Genomic DNA, 19,015 nt, shown 5'->3' with positions numbered 1-19,015 from the left:
TCTTTTGTTGCAGGAGTTATTAACAAATTATTTAATGTCACTTTAAGGAAGTAACGGGTTTATGGAAACTTAACTTTTTGAGCTATGTTTTGTTTACTCCTCTGTAAAATAGGAATTATAGCAGTTACTGAGGGAAGTAAATATTAAGGCCCTCTGGAAACAAGCTACCATAGAACAGTTAGTTGCAGCTGAGCAAGGGTGAAAAACCCAGTACTAAATAACAAAAACTTTGTTTCTCTTTAAAAGATACCTTAGGGAAAAAGATAGTATGGAGGCAAGTATTCCTGTTACTATGATGCTTCTAAAGATCTTTTTATTTTACGTCTGCAAGTTTTTAAGTGAAATTTTATTTCTTCACCCTACTGGCGTATCTGAAGAGTCATTGATTCCAGGCATAGCCAAACCCAGTCCTTTTAGGATTTTCAGACCTACCACTGGCTCCTGCAGTATCACGCATGGTGGATCCTTCTAGTCTTTACTTGTCCCTCACCACACAGTGTAACATCAGAACTCTAGAGCATTACAGGGCAAGGGTTATGGAAGAAGGGAACACTTCAGTGAGGCCAGTGTTAGTGAGAGAGAAGCAGGACTTCGCTCGGTCCTTCCATCTTCCTCCAGGGAGGCCCGTGGGGGCCCAGGGACTGCTGGGCCCTCAGTGCGGAGAGGCACTCGGTTGGAAAGTCCCGTCCCTTTTCAGAAGGGTGAACGTGGGGAGGGGACAGTGGTACTGATGCTGACAAACCTAGCGTGTCCCGAAAGCAGCTGTCCGGCGCTGCGGGCCTGAGAGGCTTTGAATATTTAGGGGCACAAAGCTCCTCATCCTGGGAGAGGTTCTGGCCCCCAATGGAGCACTGTCTGGCCAACCTGGAGTAAGCGCCCAGGCTTCTCTGACTCCTAGGACTCCCAGCGGACTTGGAATGGAAGGAAAGGGGTGACTTACCTGTTCTCACACGTGCCCTTTACATGTGGAGTCTGTCATGTCTCTGCTACATCAGTGAGTTTGGTCCTTTCCCTAGAGGGTGAGTCAGGTGACTGTATTTTTTTTTTTAATCATTTGTTGTTGTCCAACTCTTTGTGACCCCATGGACTGCAGCATGCCTGGCTTCCCTGTTCTTCACTATCTCCTGGAGCTTGCTCCAGTTCATGTCCATTGTGTCAGTGATGCCATCCAACCATCTCATCCTCTGTCGTCCCCTTCTCCTCCTGCCCTCAATCTTTCCCAGCATCAGAGTCTTTTCTAATGAGTCAGCTGTTCACATCAGGTAGCCAGAGTATTGGAGTTTCAGCTTCAACATCGGTCCTTCCAGTGGATATTCAGGGTTGATCTCCTTTAGGATGGACTGGATGGATCTCCCTGCTGTCCAAGGGACTCGCGAGAGTCTTCTCCAACACCACAGTTCGCACTCAGCCTTCTTCATGGTCCAATTCTCACATCCATACATGACTACTGGAAAAATTACAGCTTTGACTTTACAGACCTGTGTCAGCAAAGTGATATCTCTGCCTTGTAATACACTGTTGGGTTTGTCATAGTTTTCCTTCCAAGGAGCAGGCGTCTTTTAATTTCATGGCTGCAGTCACCACTCACAGTGATTTTTGGAGCCCAAAATAAAATCTGTCACTGCTTCCACTTTTTCCGCATCTATTTGCCTTGAAATAATGTTAAAAATTCCCTCATTTTGCTTTCTCACCTGTGGTAAACACTGACCAGATTCCCCTTTTTACAAAGGTGTCAGCATTGTTCCCAGTAAGCAAGCCCCATTGAGTTGGTTATACTCTGCTGAACTCTAGTGACAAATAGAGTTTGGTCAAGGAGACTCAGCTCTCATTTTCCAGAGTCCAGGAGGCCTATTATCAGTGTTGAAGATTCTCTCAGCATGACCTGGTTCCAGCTCATCAATGTCAGACAAGTATTGGGCGTCCCGGCAAATCTTTGCCAAATTGTACCACACCTGGTTAATATTCAGCCTCAGTTCAGTTCAGTTCAGTCGCTCAGTTGTGTCCAACTCTTTGCGACCCCATGGACTGCAGCCAGGCCTCCCTGTCCATCACCAACTCCTGGAGTTTACCCAAACCCATGTCCATCGAGTCGGTGATGCCATCCAACCATCTCATCCTCTGTCGTCCCCTTCTCCTCTTGCCCCCAGTCCTTCCCAGCATTAAGGTCTTTTCCAGTGAGTCAACTCGTCGCATGAGGTGGCCAAAGTATTGGAGTTTCAGCTTCAACATCAGTCCTTCCAGTGAACACCCAGGACTGATCTCCTTTAGGATGGACTGGTTGGATCTTCTTGCAGTCCAAGGGACTCTCAAGAGTCTTCTCCAACACCACAGTTCAAAATCATCAACTCTTCGGCACTCAGCTTTCTTCACCGTCCAACTCTCACATCCATACACGACTACTGGAAAAACCATAGCCTTGACTAGACGGACCTTTGTTGGCAGAGTAATGTCTCTGCTTTTCAATATGCTATCTAGGTTGGTCATAACCTTCCTTCCAAGGAGTAAGCGTCTTTTAATTTCATGGCTGCAATCACCATCAGCAGTGATTTTGGACTAGTAATATGTTATTTAAGGGACGATGTGGGTGAACTCGGTTGTCCTTGTGACAGTCACAGGGTTACTTTTTAACCAGTCTTAAATTAGTTTGATCAAGCACTTGAGAAACCTCATGTCTGATTTTTGGTGAATGTGAATACAGCCAGTCACATCCTGAGAGCTTGTCTGGGATTCAGAGTCATAGTTAGTTACCATTCTTTTCAGCTAGAAGAGCCCCTAGAATACTCTGGAGCCATCTAGAGTTGAATTTCCTGCCCCCATGATCTTTGACTCACTCTTGAGAGGAAGTCTTAGGGATCAAATGTTGCTGAGCACAGGTGCTTGGGAACCTCTTGATGTGCTTAGAATACTCAGCGTGCTCTCCGCTTACTCTGTCCCGGCCTTGTTGTCAGGGCTCCTCCGTCTGTGGCTCATTCTCCAGGTGCGTCGTCTCCTGTCAGTCAGAACTTCATGGCGGCTCAGATGGTAAAGTCAGCCTGCAGTGCAGGAGAGCCAGGTTCCATTCCTGGGTTGGAAGGATCTGTGGAGAAGGAAATGGCAACCTCCTCCAGTATTCCTGCCTGGGGAATCCCATAGACAGAGGAGCCGGGTGGGCTACAGTCCATGGGGTTGCAGAGTCGGACGCGACTTCACTTTCCAGAGAACAGTGTCTCCCCTTCCGACCTCACTTGAGAGGTTTCCTTTTATATCCTGTCATTTCACACGTGTGGTCCTCCCTCCGTATTGCTTCCTGTGCTTAGTCTGACTCAGAAAGGGGGTTAGTACAGCACTCCAAACTAGTATATTCTCATACTATTTTTATCTGAATTCATGGGTTTGATCTGGTTTTTACTAAAATATGAGAGAATCAAGATCGTGCCATTTTCTGTGCTGCGCTTTTAAATGGTTCCTTTCAAAATATGTATCAGCTTTGGTTTGGACAGCATGTGGTGTTGGGGGGGGCACTAATGGTGATATTTCTGTGTATGGGTAACAAGTTACTTCCTGTTCAATCCCGCAGGGAGTCTGCTGGAAATAAGATTATCTTACTCCATCACAGTCTGAGAAGCAATTACTTATAAATGTGTCAGAAACACTAATTAGTGCAAATATGGTATCTGAACCCATTTTGATGACCTGTTGTCCTGTCCCAGAGCTGTGGCGGGTGAGGGGGGCACAGGTGGAGAGCCGAGAATGGCCTGCGGTCTGTGCGGTAGAGGCAAAGCCGCCCGCGGGTGAACCTGAGTGTTTGGAGGAAGTTTGCCTCTGTTCCTGTCTGTTCTGTTTCCCTTGCTTACCTCAGATAACCTCACGTGCAGTTTAAATTAATTTTGTAGACAGGTTCTCTGTCTCAGGGTGGTGGCCATTCCCCACCCTCACCCCATGCCCTTGACACTTTGGGGGGGTGCTGTGCAGCATGCTGGGGGGTGGGTTCCCTGCCCAGGGATCAAACCCAGGCCCCCTGCATTGGAAGCGCAGAGCCCTAGCCACGGGAGAGCCAGGGTCGTCCCTAATGTTTTCTTTGTAGAAATATAACTCTTCCTAATTTCTTATGGACACAGGCCTTAATTTTGAATTACAATATCACATTCTTTAATAAAAATTTTACCTAAGAAACCATTTTATTCTTGTTATTTGAGTTAGAAGTCTTTGCACCAAATATTATTAATTGTACCTATAACCTAGGTATCCAAGAACAAGACAGCTCACTTACAAAATGTGTAAATTAGAGTTTGCTTCTGTATGCTTTTCTGTTATAGGTTAACGTGTAAGAAGTGAATACACTTGTGCTCTTTAGCTGGGACAGTTTAAAAGTGTTCATTTCCCCCACTTATTCCGTAGAGCATCATAAGAGTTGTATTCCATGACCGACGACTCCAATATACAGAGCATCAGCAACTTGAAGGTTGGAAGTGGAATCGCCCCGGAGACAGACTCCTCGACTTAGGTACACGTGGTGTCAGAAGAGCCCCTGGTGACCCACTCCCCACACCGTGTGTGACTGTGTGGGGAAAGGTTTGATGTCAGCAGATCCTGTGTGACTTGAGTTGTTTTATAGTTAAGAATGAAGGTGGGGTGTGTTTCTGTGTGTGCTGAAAGAAACTGACCCAGAAGTTTTACCAGTTTGAAATCATTTAGATCCTTGTTGAGTGGCATCACCCCCTCATTTTCTTAATAAAATGAAATAGAAACAAACCATGGTGGGAGAAAGTATGATACACAGTAAATGGGCTTTGAGGCTGAAGTGATTGACCATGGAGAACACTGACGGAAAAAGGGCGGTATAATTTCACTAGCACATAATCATCTTAGTTGTAATCTTTTAATTAGTTTGTTCCTATGTCACTTCTTTTTAAAATGCAGATATTCCAATGTCCGTGGGAATAATTGACACAAGGACAAATCCAAGCCAGTTAAATGCAGTTGAATTTCTGTGGGATCCTGCAAAACGCACATCTGCTTTCATTCAGGTTTGGAGTTTCACATTATTACAAGCTCGCTAGCCTCGCTGTTCAGAAGGCCGTGGGTGAGACTGAACTCTCGATGCAGGATCTTATTTTCCTTAAGTGCTTATTTGTAAACTGTCTTGTAATGTCTTTTGTATACACAAACATACACTGTTACACTGGAGTTAATCTACTAAGTTCATCATGTATAGACATTAACATATAGAGACCATCTGATGTGTAAAGCATTATTTACATTCTACATTTATTACTGGTAGTAACAATAATCAAAACTTCTTGTCAGAATGCATTTCTCTAGAACAAAACCTATTTTTAAAGGAGATGATTGAAAAGTATAGTTTTAAGAAAAACTATACTATAAAAAGTATAATCTAGCTTTGTTTAAAAATATTTTAACACGCAAGTTGCAAACCCCTATAGAAGTAAGAGAAGATAATGAACTGTCCGTGTGCCTGTCTCCCGGCTTCTGCAGATACTGTAATTTCCCCTTTTGTTTCTCGGTGGAATACTGTAAGGCAACCCTCGGGCATTTCATTTGACTTGTGAATGCTCAGTTTGTATCTCCTAAGATATTAGTTTTTGAAAAACAAATACACAGTATTGTTATATGTAAAATAAAGTCAATAGTAATTCTAATATTCAGTATATTCAAATTTGTCGGTGTAATTAAAATTTGCTGAGTAGGTGATCTTTATATAGAAAAAGAAGATTGCTTTTAATTGCTGACCAGCCTAAGTAGACTCTGGTTTGTGTGAACTTGAGAGAATCTTGAGTATTTTGCATTTTTGGGTCCTCCAAGCAGGGTCCGCCATCAGCTAATAGTCACTAGGGCCGTATTACTTGTTACTGTCTCATGTTGTTCATCCGACAGGGTATCTGGTTATGTGGTGAATGAGAGGGATGTACGAGCTGGCCATATATCTCAGTCTCAGTGTAGAGATCAGTTTACTCTTGAGTTCTTTGAAGAGGAGACGTGTCGCCGTCAGAAATGACTAACGTCTTGTTACTAACACTGTGCGGTACCCTGGAGCTGTCCCCGTGGTGGCACAGGAAGAGGGGGCAGAAGCGGTGGGAAATGCGTACCACCCTCAGGAGCCTCAGATGGATGCAGGTGGAGCTAGGGATGAGCCCTGTGGACTGTGAAAGTCCCAGACAAAGTGTCTCAGGCTGATGACATAGGAACAGCAGCAAGGTGGCCAGCTGGCTGGATTTGGGGGTCCTGGCAGTAGAGGGCAAACCCTGGGGCTCTAAGTAATGGGGTGAGGGTGCCTGTGGATTGAGCCATGAGCAGGTTCAGGACCATGGGTCTGGTCTGGGGTGGGGGTCGGGGACAGACTCAGGAAAGCTGCTGTACTGGTCATGCTCATCATCGGAGCCCGTCCTGCGTTAAAGGTGAGGTGCTGGAAGGGGGCAGTTCAGAAAGGCTCAGCTGGATCTGGGAAAGGAAAGTCATATGATTAAGACACTCAGAAATTCCCGACAGATACCTGGCTCACAGGTGGAGTCTGTGTGAAAGGCTCTTGAGTTTACCTGTGGCAAGACTTCTGAAAGGCAGCAGGGCCGAAGGGTGCTCAGTGGGCAGGACTCGAAACCATTTCAGCTCGAGTCATCTTCTAGGTACACTGCATCAGCACCGAATTCACGCCCCGGAAGCACGGAGGTGAGAAGGGAGTGCCTTTTAGGATCCAGGTTGACACCTTCAAGCAGAATGAAAATGGTGAATACACAGATCACCTACACTCAGCTAGCTGCCAAATCAAAGTTTTTAAGGTGAGAGCTGGAAAGCAGGCTTTGAGGAAGTGAGGCCTGGCGTTGCTTGTAAAAGGTGTGTGCCTGAGGCCTGATAGATGAAAAAGTCTGCTTTGTTTTTAAGCCAAAAGGTGCAGATAGGAAACAAAAAACGGACCGAGAGAAGATGGAGAAGAGAACCGCGCACGAGAAGGAGAAGTACCAGCCGTCCTATGACACCACGGTCCTCACAGAGGTAATGCGGGCGCCACTCCGGTTCTGAGGAGAAGCCGAGCTGTGCCCTCTGGCACCACCTCTGAGGATGAGTTTTGGCTGCAAAGGGTCCGGGAAGCTCGGGTGGTCAGTGGGCATAATGTTCTTGGTGACGGGGAAAATACTCTGTTTAAATTGGGGGAGTTTAAGTGATTTGTTCCCTGGGTGGGGTCTGGAATGAAGATGCTGAAATCCCAGTCGGATCCCGGAAGCAGACTTACTTTAAAATCCCCGAAGTTGGTTAGAGATTAAGCCGGGGCCCAGAACGTCCGATGTTTGTCACGTCTGGGGTTTTGCATCTTCCTAAAACCTTTGAATCCTGCTGGTCGGACGTTTGTTAACGTTGTTGGCGGAGACATAAACAGGGTGTTAGATCTTTCTCTGTGTAACGAAAAGACATTGATCCCAATCTTTGGTGTTTGTCCAGATGAGGCTTGAGCCTATAATTGAAGATGCAGTTGAACATGAGCAGAAAAAGTCCAGCAAGCGGACTTTGCCAGCAGACTACGGTGATTCTCTGGCAAAGCGAGGCAGTGTAAGGGGCTTCTGCTTCTCTTCTCATTGTGCAAGATCCCTTGTGCAGTGTTAGATATAGGACCGACTTCCACCGAAACGTAAAGCCAAATTCGTTTTTTGATGTCCTTGTCCTGATTGAATTTGCTTTTGTTTAGACTTCCTGCTTTCTGTTGGTTCCTCACTGAGGACAATTTCCTAAATCTAACACTTTAAAACAAAGCTGACCATATTGGGTGGTTTTGGAGGGGAAAAAACAAATAAATGGCACCCAGAACTGTGTTCGCTCCCTGCCTCCTTGCTCTCCTCTCCCCTGCCTCTCTCCTCTGCACACACTCCCTTTATGAGCACTGACACTGATGGAACATTATTTTAGTGAAATGGTTATTTCCAGGCAGTTAAAAGGGTTTTGTTATCTCACATGTGCAAGTGATAAGAAAATGTCATGGATGTTTAGAGAAATGGTGGCAGCTAGCTCGACATTAGCGTCCGTGGTGCTGTGTGTCCCACTTCCCTGCATGTAGCGCCAGAATGTGTGTCTGCGCTTTGAAAAGCCTGTTGGCAGCACTGGCAGAAAAGCGGCCTTGGACTGCGTTAGCGTTTCCTCTCGGCACCTGCATTGTGACCTTATGCTTCAGGGCATCCTAGGGCGCCGTGCTGCTCGCAGCCCTGGTTCCCCACAGTGTGTAGTCCAGGGGGCCCTTGGTTGAATATGAACTTGACCAGCTTAAGGAGAAATAAGGTCTTTATTTCATATCTCATCAAACTGTTGACAGAGGATTATCCTGTGGTATTAACTTAGATCAGTTCTATACCTGCAGTAAATGGAATCAGAAAACATTACTTTTTAAAAATAACTGTCATCATCTGCATTTATGGCTGGTGTATTCATCACTGCAGAGTTTGTGCTATCTGGGTGCCGAAAATAGACTTTAACCCTTATACGTGCATTGGTAACTAACTGTAGACTATGAAAGCCACAGGCACTATCACAGGATTATTATTTCTGAAGTAAAGCATTGAGTGAAAATATTTTAAATGTTTCTGTACATAGTAAAACTGAAAATGTCCTTCTCTGAGGGGTGAGGGGGCCCACACATGTTGCATTTTCTTTAAGTGGGGTTTTGGATTCATATCACAGGTTGTATGGAACAACTGGACACTCCCTTCCCTCAAACGTCCACCCCTCCAGTTTTGTTTCTATTCTCATTTCCCAGCTGAAGACACAAATGGTTCTCAGTAAACTTTTTTGGGGGAAACCCTGGTAACTCAAGTCACTTTCCCCCTCTTGTTGCAAACTAACTAAAATGAATGGGTTCTGATTATAAATTAAATCTGTTATAGCCCAGAACTAATTTGTAGATAGTAGAACTGTTAAGAATTCATGATTCTTAAGTCTGAAGTATGCAAGACGGCAGCAGATCAGTGACCTGTCTGCAGATCAGCTTGTCTTCCGGGTGTGCCCTGCTCGCTGCCCCAGACTGCATTTGGTTTGGTTTGGTTAAGCCTAGGAGGTAGTTAGAGCTCCTCTTGGAAACCTGTTAACAACAAGGTACAGTCTGATTCCGTAGAAAAGAAAGTCTGTGGCATTTTGTATATTTCTTCAAGTGCCTACAAAAGTTGGCCAGCATTTCTTCCAGTTCTCCGACAGTGACAGGTGGCTTTAAGTAGGAAGATCCAGACTTATCTGTTGAAGCTGCAAGCTGCTGTGTGAGACAGTCCTGCACGAATACAGGCCACGCTGTAGGTTCCCAAGAGCCCACATAGCCGGACCCTCCGCATCTCCGTTGGTCTTAGCATCTGAGCTGGGTTTCATGGGCTTGGATTTGGGCTGTCGGGGCCTGCGGTCTGCCGTTGGGTCATTTTCTGTTCCTCCTGGGGAGGGACTTTGTTCACAGGGCACCAAAGGTGCCACCCTGTGAGTCCAGGTCGGGTATTGCTGGAACCTTGCCGAAGCAGTACCACTGCTTACTTTTAAAGCCAGGGAAGAATGAGAAGGTAGAAGAAACTCTGAAAATACTCCTTGGTGTGCCTGGACCCTTCTAGGTCGAGACTAAGAAAAACCTATGAAAAATGCAGGTGGAAGAGTCTTGATGTTTTGTCCAGCTTGGACATTGAAGAACTTGCAAAGTCTGTCTTTTCTAAAAGTAGAGGCCAGTCTGCATTGAGCGCTAGTTTTCCAGTGTTCAGCGAATCAAGTCTCTTAATTATTGGGCAAGTTTTAGATGTCAGTTAACAGCCCTACTTTTCTGATGCTAGAAGAATCTAGATATGTAAAAGTGAAATGAGTATGTTGATGGAATTACAGTAAATTTGGTGTCTTTGCTGTACTTACTACCTGCCATGCTGACTTGCAGCTATTGATGGCTTTGCTTCCTCAGTTGTATAGCTGGCAGTAGTTACCAAAGCGGATCTGGGGAGACTCGACAGGAAAAGGTCTAAGCTCTTTAGATGTGCGTGTGATGCTGTGTTGTTGCAGTTTGAGCTGGGGAGGATGGTGTAGCAGGAAGGTCTGCCACGTAGTGAAGGTGAGCCTGAGCATTTGACACCAGCGAGTTAGGAGACGTGTCAGGCGGCTCACAGGGTCTTGTGTTCCTCAGACTGTAGGTGCTGAGGAGGTCCTACTTGGTAAGCTGGAAAGAACAAAGGCCCTAGTTTGAAAAGAACCGGCATTGTGAAAATGTCATGGATAGTGAAAGTGGTATGACATGCCAGCGGTTTAGCATGGCATTGCAGCCAGGTTAGATGGCATTTTTGAAAGTTGATGATAGTTGAAACATCAAGTCTGCAGTCATTTTCCCTGTTTCTGAGGGGCGTGAAGAATGTTAAGATTCTGGGACTTCTGTTTTAGTTTTCACCTATGTTACCGATGGCTGTCAGACATGCTGTTGAGCTCCTGTAACCTTTGGGGAGACTTGGTTTCTATCCTCAAGAGTCCTTCAGACTAGTGGTCTGAAAGTTTTCATCGTAAATTTAAACAGTTGCAAAGGAAACAGTTTTCTGACATAGTGAATATTTCTTTGTATGACTTAAGGTGAAGCCAGGACATTACCCTCTAAGTTTGAAAGCTTGGTGGCTCAAATGGTAAAGAATCTGCCTGCAATGCAGGAGACCCAGGTTTGATCCCTGGGTCGGCAAGATCCCCTGGAGGTGGACATGGCAACCCACTCCAGTATTCTTGCCTGGAAAATTCCATGGTCAGAGGAGCCTGGCAGGCTACAGTCCATGGGGTCGCAGAGTCAGATATGACTGAGCGACTAACACTTTTACACTTAAACTTCCTGATCTCATGTTTTCTCTCTCATTCCCCTTAAATAATCTTGTCCAAATTAAGACATACTTTCATGCCTGAAAAACTTTTAAAAATCACCCTAACTACTTTTTTTTTTTTACCACAAACTTAATATAAGTTGAAACTTCATTTTAAAAATTTCCTATGACCATATAAAGCTTAAGTCAGTTGAAGAATTTAAAACAACTTATTGTTTGTACCAATTTATCAGAACAAAAAATCATATACATTTTGATGAATAATTGCTAAGTATAAAAATAGAAATGTTATTGGAAATATATTTTGAATGATGAGGATAAAAAATACTTATTGTAAATTTTTTGTAGATAAGAGAAACTTTATTTAGATACATTTTTGTTTTCAGCAGTGTGTCATGCAGGCCTTGGAACTTCTTCTGAGATACCTGCCAGAAATTCCAGTGATCTCTTTTTTAATATGATCTGATGGATCCATCTCAGTGTCTGTCAGCTGACCAGATGTCTTCCTGAATTATTCTGAAAGCAAAAAGTTGAAAACCCCTTGACATGCAGAATTGTTTTAGAGTCATGTACTTCCTCAGTATCCATCCTAGTATCTTTGAATGGTCTTTAGCCCGGTTTTTGGTAGCGTCTCGTACCCTGCAGCCATGGTGAGAGAGGAGGCCTTTTTTTGTGTCAGTTGGGAGGAGGTGATGATGACAGTGGACCCTGGAACCCGGGAGTGTAGTCAGTCTTGGAAAGAATACCCGTGGAGTGAGATGGAGCCCCTCCATCCTCAGCGTGACCTCCCTGGCCTGCGCAGCATGTGTTGGCTTCAGCTTTGTCAGTGCTCCTAACTGTATAGGGTCTTTGGCTCTGTATTTGGTCAGAACTGTGCCAAGGGCTGAAAAACACTGAAGTCCACTCTGCCCCTTCTAGACGATGTGAACACATAGCTAGATGGCTGCGGGCAGCACCCTCTGCAGTTCTCGTGTTGTGACCCTGGGCGTGTCTCCTCTTACTTGGGGATGACATCCCGCTGAGCGAGCAAGGGCCCGGTGCCGGGGGGCCTGCTCCTTGGGGGGTGGGCGAAGCAGCACCCGGAGGGACAGAGTCACACTCCCTGTCACCACGCGGTGTCAGGTGATGCTTCCGAACCCCTTCTTGCCTCTGCCGTTCTTCAGACCTCGATAGGTGCCTCCTGGGGAATGGATGAAGAGAAGGTGCAAGTTCTCAAGACCCCAGTGTAGCGATACTTGAGCACACATCTGAAATGCCTTTAGGAAAGCTGGCTGCTGTCCTGTCACCTCAGGGCCGTCGGAGAGTAGTCAGGGTCTAGATGCTACAGCAGGTAACACTGTCACTGGCGCACGCACACACACGCACACACTCAGTCTGACGTGTCTCTGTGAGGTTGCTTGATGAATGTCAGGAGTCTTGTGTTCATGGTCTCGCATTTGGCCAGAGTAGAGAGTGAATTACAAGACTATTTCTGCCACATCCTGGAGAAGCAAATCATTCATTTATTTTTGTTTCTATCCATAGTGTTCTCCATGGCCCGATACCCCCACAGCCTACGTGAACAGCAGCCCGTCCGCGGCACCTGCCTTCACGTCCCCGCAGCAGAGCGCCTGCAGCGTCCCGGACAGGTAGCCGCTGTGCGTGACGAGTGCCGGGGGCCCCGGCTGCCCCCGCTCCTTTAGCTCCCTTTCTCTTCAGTCACGGCAGCCTTTGGGGGTGTGTCTGGGGTACATGGTAATTAGAAACAGCCTGTTGTTGAGCAAAATTCTTGTCTTCACCTTCCAGCGTTTTCCTTCCTAGCCCCTGTGCCTCACACATTCACAACTGTGGAACTCAGGAAAGGGTGTGCTTTCAAGATATATTCTTTGTGAGATAAAAACATTAATGAGGTTCATGGGTAGAGAGAAAAAGACTGAGTTGTTAAGGGGAAACTGACCTGAATAGGTTACGATTGTGTTTATGATAAGGTACACTTGTCTTTGAAGCTCACCATGTCAAACAAGGATTATTTTCTGCCCTGTTTCTTCCCTCTCCCAAAGTCACTAATATTTTTAAAAAATTAAGTCTTTAAACTTAGAGGAAGGACTTTGCATTTGTAAAGACTTGCTCTGGTTTTAGAAGTGGGAATAGTGGGCTTTGTTCATCTCCTCTGGCCTGTCAGTAGCACCCCGGTAAGTAGCTGGATCAGAAGGTACTCGCTCTCAGGACATTTCTTAACTGGGAAGGAACTTAACTTTCATAATTGAGTTAAAACCATAGAGGAGAGAATTCCCTGTCCGCCCAGCAGTTGGAACTCCGCGCTGGTGCTGCAGCCCGTGTTCATCCCCTGGTCAGGAAGGGCTCACAAGTCACACGGTACAGCCAGAAAAAAAAGGAAAACGTTCTCATTTTTACAGTCCGTGCTGACAAGGTCGGAGTCAGCTTGGGCTGCTGTAATTAAACACCATGGACTGAGTGGCTTATAAACAACGGGAGGTCACTGCTCCTGGTTCTGAAGGCTGGACGCCCAGGTCCAGGGGCCTGCAGGATGGTTCTGGCCAGCAGTGCTCCCGCGCTAGAGAGCAGAGTGGAGGCGGCGCTCCCACCACCACTCACCAAGTCTCCGATCCCTCTCCTGGGCTCCACCCTCGCGGCTCCATCTACTGCTCATCATGTCCCAAAGGGCCTTCCTCCTAATACTGTCCATCACGCTGCGGGCAGGGTGATTTTTTGAGGGAACATGAACATTTAGTCTAACAGGGTCTGGTGAGAAAAAAAGAGGGAATAAAAAAGGCCTTTTCCCTGAGGACATGGATGGATAAGAGGCCACTTGTCTCCGTGTAGGTTATTGTGCTTCGGGAGGAGGCGGTCACTCCTGGACTTGGGACCAGCTTGTTACCACGGAGGGGGCCGAGCAGTCTTAGAAAGCTAAGAGAGGAGCGGTGAGGTCATGCACACGCCGGCTCCCCAGCTCTCTCCTGGGACCCCACTGTGGTCCCCGCCCTGTTGGGGGTGCTGTGAGATGAGTGAGGGGGAGCCCCATCCAGAGGAGCTCAGGCTCCAGTGAACGGTCGGCATGATGGACCCGAGGAACTGGGGTGCGGGTGCTGAGAAGGGACCCAGAAGGCAGATGTACCCCCCAGGCAGCTGCGCTCATTCCCCCCTGGAAACACAAGCATGGTGGCACACGTCGGTTTCTTTTCTTCTCTTGAGTCTCACCCTCTTTAATGGCGGATAAATGTATTCATTAAAGGGATATTATTTTCTGTTTTAGCTTAGGTTCGTTTAGATCATTTCTTACAGCTCATTGTTAAAGTAGACTCTTTTTGCTGTTATTTTCCACTGTTTACCTTACCTGATTCTCATATTTTTCCCCTAACTAAAATGAATGAGAATCCTTCATCTTCCTGGCACCCCCAGAAATGGAGCCCTTGTGTTTCCTGAAACTTGACTTTCTTGCTGGAACAGATGGAGAAGCCACAAATTAAACCGTCTTCTGGTATCTTAATCTTTTTTGTTCTTTTGGCCACACCTGTGTGGTTTGTGAGATTTTAGTTCCCAAACCAGGAGTCAAACCGTGGCAGTGAACGCACCAAGTCCTAACAACGAGGCCACCAGGAAACGCCCTTGTGTCTTGATCTTACCGTCATACTGACTCCCTGATCGGCTGTGCAGATACTCTTTTTGCGTATTTACGTTGCTCTGTCCCACGGTGTTAGTTTAAATTCGACTCGTATCCTTTAACGTCTTCATTAAAACATATATATATAACAATCATCCTTTTCTTCCTTCCTTCCTTATCCCCAGCAATTCTTCTTCCCCAAATCATCAGGGAGATGGAATTCCACAGGCCTCTAGTGAAGTAAGTGTCTTGGCCCTAACCTGTCATGCAGTCAGGGTCCTGCACTGTGAAGCCTCTGACAGAGGTTTGAATCATTGTTTGGGTCACCGAACTGCCACACCTCTGCTCTTTGTGGGTGTTTTACACTTTGAACCTGTAGGATTTCCGTGTTGTGTTTAAATGTTCTTCTTTATAACATGCCAGTGACTTGGGTGGGGATTTTTTTTGTGTAAGTCTAAATAGTTTCTTCTGTTTATGTCCATTTTCTTTGTTAATAGCAACTTCACCCTTCAGCCACGATCCAGGAAACACAGCAGTGGCTGCTCAAAAACAGATTCTCTTCCTACACAAGACTGTTCTCCAATTTTTTAGGTATGTTTGTGTTTGTGTACACGCACACATACATTGTTGACTGACTTGTTCCTGTACTGTTACTAGCTGTAATTAACTGTTGGAGCGGTAACTGTATGTGGAATCATAAGTTGCCCCAGCCTGTATGGGGAGGTCCTCTGTCCCCCCAGCATCCCCAGTGGTGGCATCTTGCAGACCAGACAGGAACTCGATGCTGTTTAACCAGGTTTACACACCCTTGTTTTTATACAGGTATAAATGGTTATGCACAACTTTTTTCACGTTATTAACTTTATGTAAAATAATTCTGGCCTTGCGTAAGTTGCAGAGATAACACAGATGTTAAGTGCACCCTTTACTCAGTTCATTACATAATTGTAGTATGATACCAAAACCAGGAGAGTGACATTGGTGCCGTGTGGGTACATAGTTCTGTGTTGCTTTTATCACATCTGTAGATTCGTATAACCACCGGAGTCAGGGTACAGAATATTGACGTCAACACTGGGGTCTCCCTAAGTACCCAGTACCCCTCTGCCACCATCCCTAATATATGGCAACCATTAATCTGTTTCCTGTCTCCATGATTTTGTCATTTTGAAAACGTTACATAAATGGAATCATACAGTATGTTACCTTTTCTCCCAGCATAATGCCCTTACATCCATCTAAGGTGTTGTATCACTTGTTCCTCTTTATTGCTGTGTAGCATTACAGGGTAGGAATGTACTCAGATATGACTTTTTAAAAGACATCCGTTTTCTCTTGCCTAGTAAGCTGAGGAAGCATTTAGATGGAGTGTTAGAGGGGGCACGGCAGCATCTCCTAAACATACATAGCCCTGGGCCCTTTGCCTACAGAACACTTCCTAAGGTGTCCCGCCAGGCTCCTCCTGGGCCTCAGTCAAGGGGCAGCTGGCTCTCCCAGCCTTTTAAGAGAACAGAACGTGTGTGCACCCAGCTGCCCAGAGCAAAGCCTGGTTTCACAAAGAACATGGTTCCTATCTCATCAGCCCTTTATTGCTGAGCTTGTGCCATGACCAGTCACTCCTCGGGTAGCACTCTGTCTCTTTAAAATGAACGTGCTGGGTTTTTTCTCATTGCTAGCCGAGATCCACTCTCATGATTAAGTAAAGCGTTTTGCCTATGGAAACACTAAACGTTTCAGTGTGTATTGGGGAGGAGCCTCCTGGATGCTCACAGGGCAGGTGGAAGAGCTCTGGGCGCTGGGAAGGCCGTGCCAGCGGTGCCAGCTTCCTGTTCTGTGAGACGCACACACGCGGCTGTGTGAGTGGTGGTCACTAGGGCTTGGCCTCCTGCCTTCTGCTTCCCGGGTGAGCTTCCCCACAGGAGAGGTGGGAAGGCGGCTTCCTGCTCTGAGCCCATCGGGCACGGCAGAGAGGACTGTGCAGGGTGCCTGCCCAGCCCTGTGTGGGTGACCCTGCCCTGTGTGGGTGGAGGGTGTGCTCCCGAGTCGCTCCTCGCCGCTCCTGTTGGCAGAGGCGCATGGGGAAGGCCCCGGGGAGATGACGGCGCCTGGTTCTGCTCATCCGGCTCCATCGGTGCGAGACTGTAACATTCAAGCCCTCAAAAGTAGAGAACTCCATTATCTTGTTACATATGTGCGTGGATATTTATCATATGGAAGTCATGCTTTAATCTCGAGGGTGTCTTAGTTTTCCCAATAAACTACATCTTGAGCATCAATAAAGGGGGAAAACAGAAGGTTGTAGACACAGACATTAAACAGTCTGCAGCGCTCCTGTGGCACACGACCAGCTCCAAAGACGGAGGACCAGCCCTTGTTAGTCTCATTCTTTGCCACTCCCCCCCCCACCTCCCTTTTCTGTTCTACTTTAAAGCAAATGCTGGGCACCATGCCATGTACACACCAAATATTTACAGAATTTACAGAGGCAATCTTCAGTATAATATGCAGTTCTCCGCCACGCATTTGTATGAAAACTGGCTACTGTGGCAGAGTTGTTATTGTTGGACTGTATGTAGCAGGTTACAGAATACAAAGGCCTGATCCCAGCTCTGCTGACAACTTGGGTGCCTTTGGGCAGGTCTGACTTACATTTCTTCCTTTTGTAAATTAAAGATTGGTCTGGGTCATCTCATGGTGAACTGACGGGTCAAGATCGCGTTAATCCTCGCAAGCACCACTCAGCCGGAGTAGGCAGGCCCGGCAGCCCTGGGCTGGGAACAGTCCATCCTGTCGGCTGTGCTTGTCGCTGTGATTACCCAGCCTCTGGGCTTCCGAGCTCCTCCTCGACACAGGGTGTGCGAGCCAGCCTCCTGTGTCTGAAGGACAGGGGTGTGTGTGTGTGTGTTGTTCACGTGGCTGTGTACACGTACGAGAGCCACGATGGTTTGAAGGACCCTGAGCTGGAGACGGATGCCGCCCAGCAGCCTGTCCTGCTGGGTCTCCTCCCAGTTCCTCGAGAAGATTCTCTCTGTGCTCTTCCCCAGGTGCCGACTTGTTAAAACTGACAAAGGAGGACCTGGTACAAATTTGTGGTGCAGCTGATGGGATTCGGCTCTATAATTCACTGAAGTCAAGGTAAAACACAGTTTAAAAGGAACTGTTGAGCTTGTTCGCGTGGGGACTGGGCAGGCTGCGCCGCGCTGGGTCGGCGTGCGCCGGGCTCACAAGGAGACTGTTCTGTGTACACCTTCAGGCAGGCCCAGATACGGTGCAGGCACTGAGGGTGAGGGCAGAGGTAGACTGGAAGACTAGAAATGCACATGGGCAGGACTGAGGTCTGCAAGACGACTGGGTTTGTTGCCAAGAAAACAAACTTCTTGTTTAGCTGAGCTCTACAGAATCTATGGTTTTCAAGATCATGTGACACTACTATACAGCTGTTAAAAATGTAAAGTTCTAATTGTGATTTTAAAATGATAGAAATGTTAAACTGTGTTGGCTTTTAAGATCCATTTACTATCGTGGCTATTTCTAGACTTGTGGTGTGAGAATTCCATTAAACTGAATTTTACTGATGTTAAATTGCTGACATAATGTTGCAACTTAAATTGACCAGCATCTGACTGAGCATCTCAATGGTTTCGAGTCTGGATCATCAGATTAGACCACCCGTGCTAACCTGTGATAGTTGGTGTGAGGTGTGTGTTTTTACATTCTTACCGGTAAATCATTTCCTATAATGAAGTAACCTTGTCAAGTTCTCCTAAGGAACTAGACCCCAGAGCCCTCGGGGCTGCCCACGCCCAGCGCCTTCCCGCCGGCTCACGAGCGCCGTCTTCTGGTTGCAGGTCGGTGCGGCCCCGCCTGACCCTCTACGTCTGCCGCGAGCAGCCGGCGCCGCAGGGGCAGCAGCAGGCGGCGGGCGGGGGCGACAGCGGCAGCACCACGCCCTTCGGTGGGTATGGTCGGTGGGTATTGGGGGCGAGGGGTAACACTCTGCTTCCTGTCACTGCCCTGCGGAGTGGCTGGGGACCGCCTGGTGCAGGCGGCCGTTGAGAGGCAGCGCCCTTCTCAGCTGTGCTGGTTTCACCTTAAGAGAACCAAGTGCAGGCCGAGCGTGGAAGCCCCGCCCCAGAGCCTCGTGATCCCCGATCCCTGCGGGGGTCCGGCTCCCTGCACGCGAGCTGCCTCGGTGGGGGCCGGGGCTGCGGCACAGCACGCGTGCTGCCTCGGTGGGGGCCGGGGCTGCGGCACAGCACGCGTTCCTGCACGCGAGCTGCCTCGGTGGGGGCCGGGGCTGCGGCACAGCACGCGTTCCTGCACGCGTGCTGCCTCGGTGGGGGCCGGGGCTGCGGCACAGCACGCGTTCCTGCACGCGTGCTGCCTCGGTGGGGGCCGGGGCTGCGGCACAGCACGCGTTCCGGGCTTCTCTGGAGCCAGCAGCCTCCTGGGCCTGGGAGCCACTTCCTTAGCTTCTCTTGTCCTGTCTTTCACACTGTTCTTAATCCTTTGGGGGACACGTAGCTTTTATTCTTTAAGATAAATTTCCAACAGTGGTTTACTGAATCAAAAACTGTGACCTCTTTGCAGTTCTTTTTATATATTGCTAGAAACACTGGATTTTTTA

General features: G+C 47.4%; 2 protein-coding genes across 8 annotated transcripts in view; one reads left to right on the top strand and one right to left on the bottom strand.

Moving 5' to 3' along the window:
• The window catches only part of UBP1 (upstream binding protein 1), a 64,226-nt gene that overhangs the window by 39,525 nt on the left and 5,686 nt on the right, over window positions 1-19,015 (top strand). For 4 of the 6 annotated variants that reach the window (XM_081527112.1, XM_081527108.1, XM_081527109.1 and 1 more), the window contains 9 exons: window positions 4,378-4,483; window positions 4,900-5,006; window positions 6,621-6,773; window positions 6,877-6,987; window positions 12,312-12,415; window positions 14,574-14,628; window positions 14,886-14,979; window positions 17,433-17,523; window positions 18,237-18,343. In XM_081527112.1, the coding sequence (XP_081383238.1) occupies window positions 4,378-4,483; window positions 4,900-5,006; window positions 6,621-6,773; window positions 6,877-6,987; window positions 12,312-12,415; window positions 14,574-14,628; window positions 14,886-14,979; window positions 17,433-17,523; window positions 18,237-18,343 (928 nt within the window). Of the gene's footprint in view, window positions 1-4,377; window positions 4,484-4,899; window positions 5,007-6,620; window positions 6,774-6,876; window positions 6,988-7,431; window positions 7,540-12,311; window positions 12,416-14,573; window positions 14,629-14,885; window positions 14,980-17,432; window positions 17,524-18,236; window positions 18,344-19,015 lie in introns of all 6 variants that reach the window. The other 2 variants (XM_081527106.1, XM_081527107.1) reach the window with 1 other exon arrangement.
• Window positions 4,845-19,015, bottom strand: part of FBXL2 (F-box and leucine rich repeat protein 2) — a 91,813-nt gene continuing 77,642 nt past the window's right edge. Inside the window, exons 18-19 of one of the 2 annotated variants that reach the window (XR_014064577.1) lie at window positions 6,534-6,700; window positions 4,845-6,438 (exon numbers count right to left, since the gene is read on the bottom strand). The gene's annotated coding sequence lies outside the window, so the exon portion shown is untranslated. Of the gene's footprint in view, window positions 6,439-6,533; window positions 6,701-11,125; window positions 11,304-19,015 lie in introns of those variants that run through there. The other variant, XR_014064575.1, reaches the window with a different exon arrangement.

Source organism: Giraffa tippelskirchi, chromosome 9 (assembly GCF_054371585.1).
Source record: "Giraffa tippelskirchi isolate mGirTip1 chromosome 9, T2T-mGirTip1v1.2.pri, whole genome shotgun sequence".
Lineage (NCBI taxonomy): Eukaryota > Metazoa > Chordata > Mammalia > Artiodactyla > Giraffidae > Giraffa > Giraffa tippelskirchi.
The sequence above is the reverse complement of the archived record's forward strand: the minus strand, read 5'-3'. Positions and strand labels throughout refer to the sequence as shown.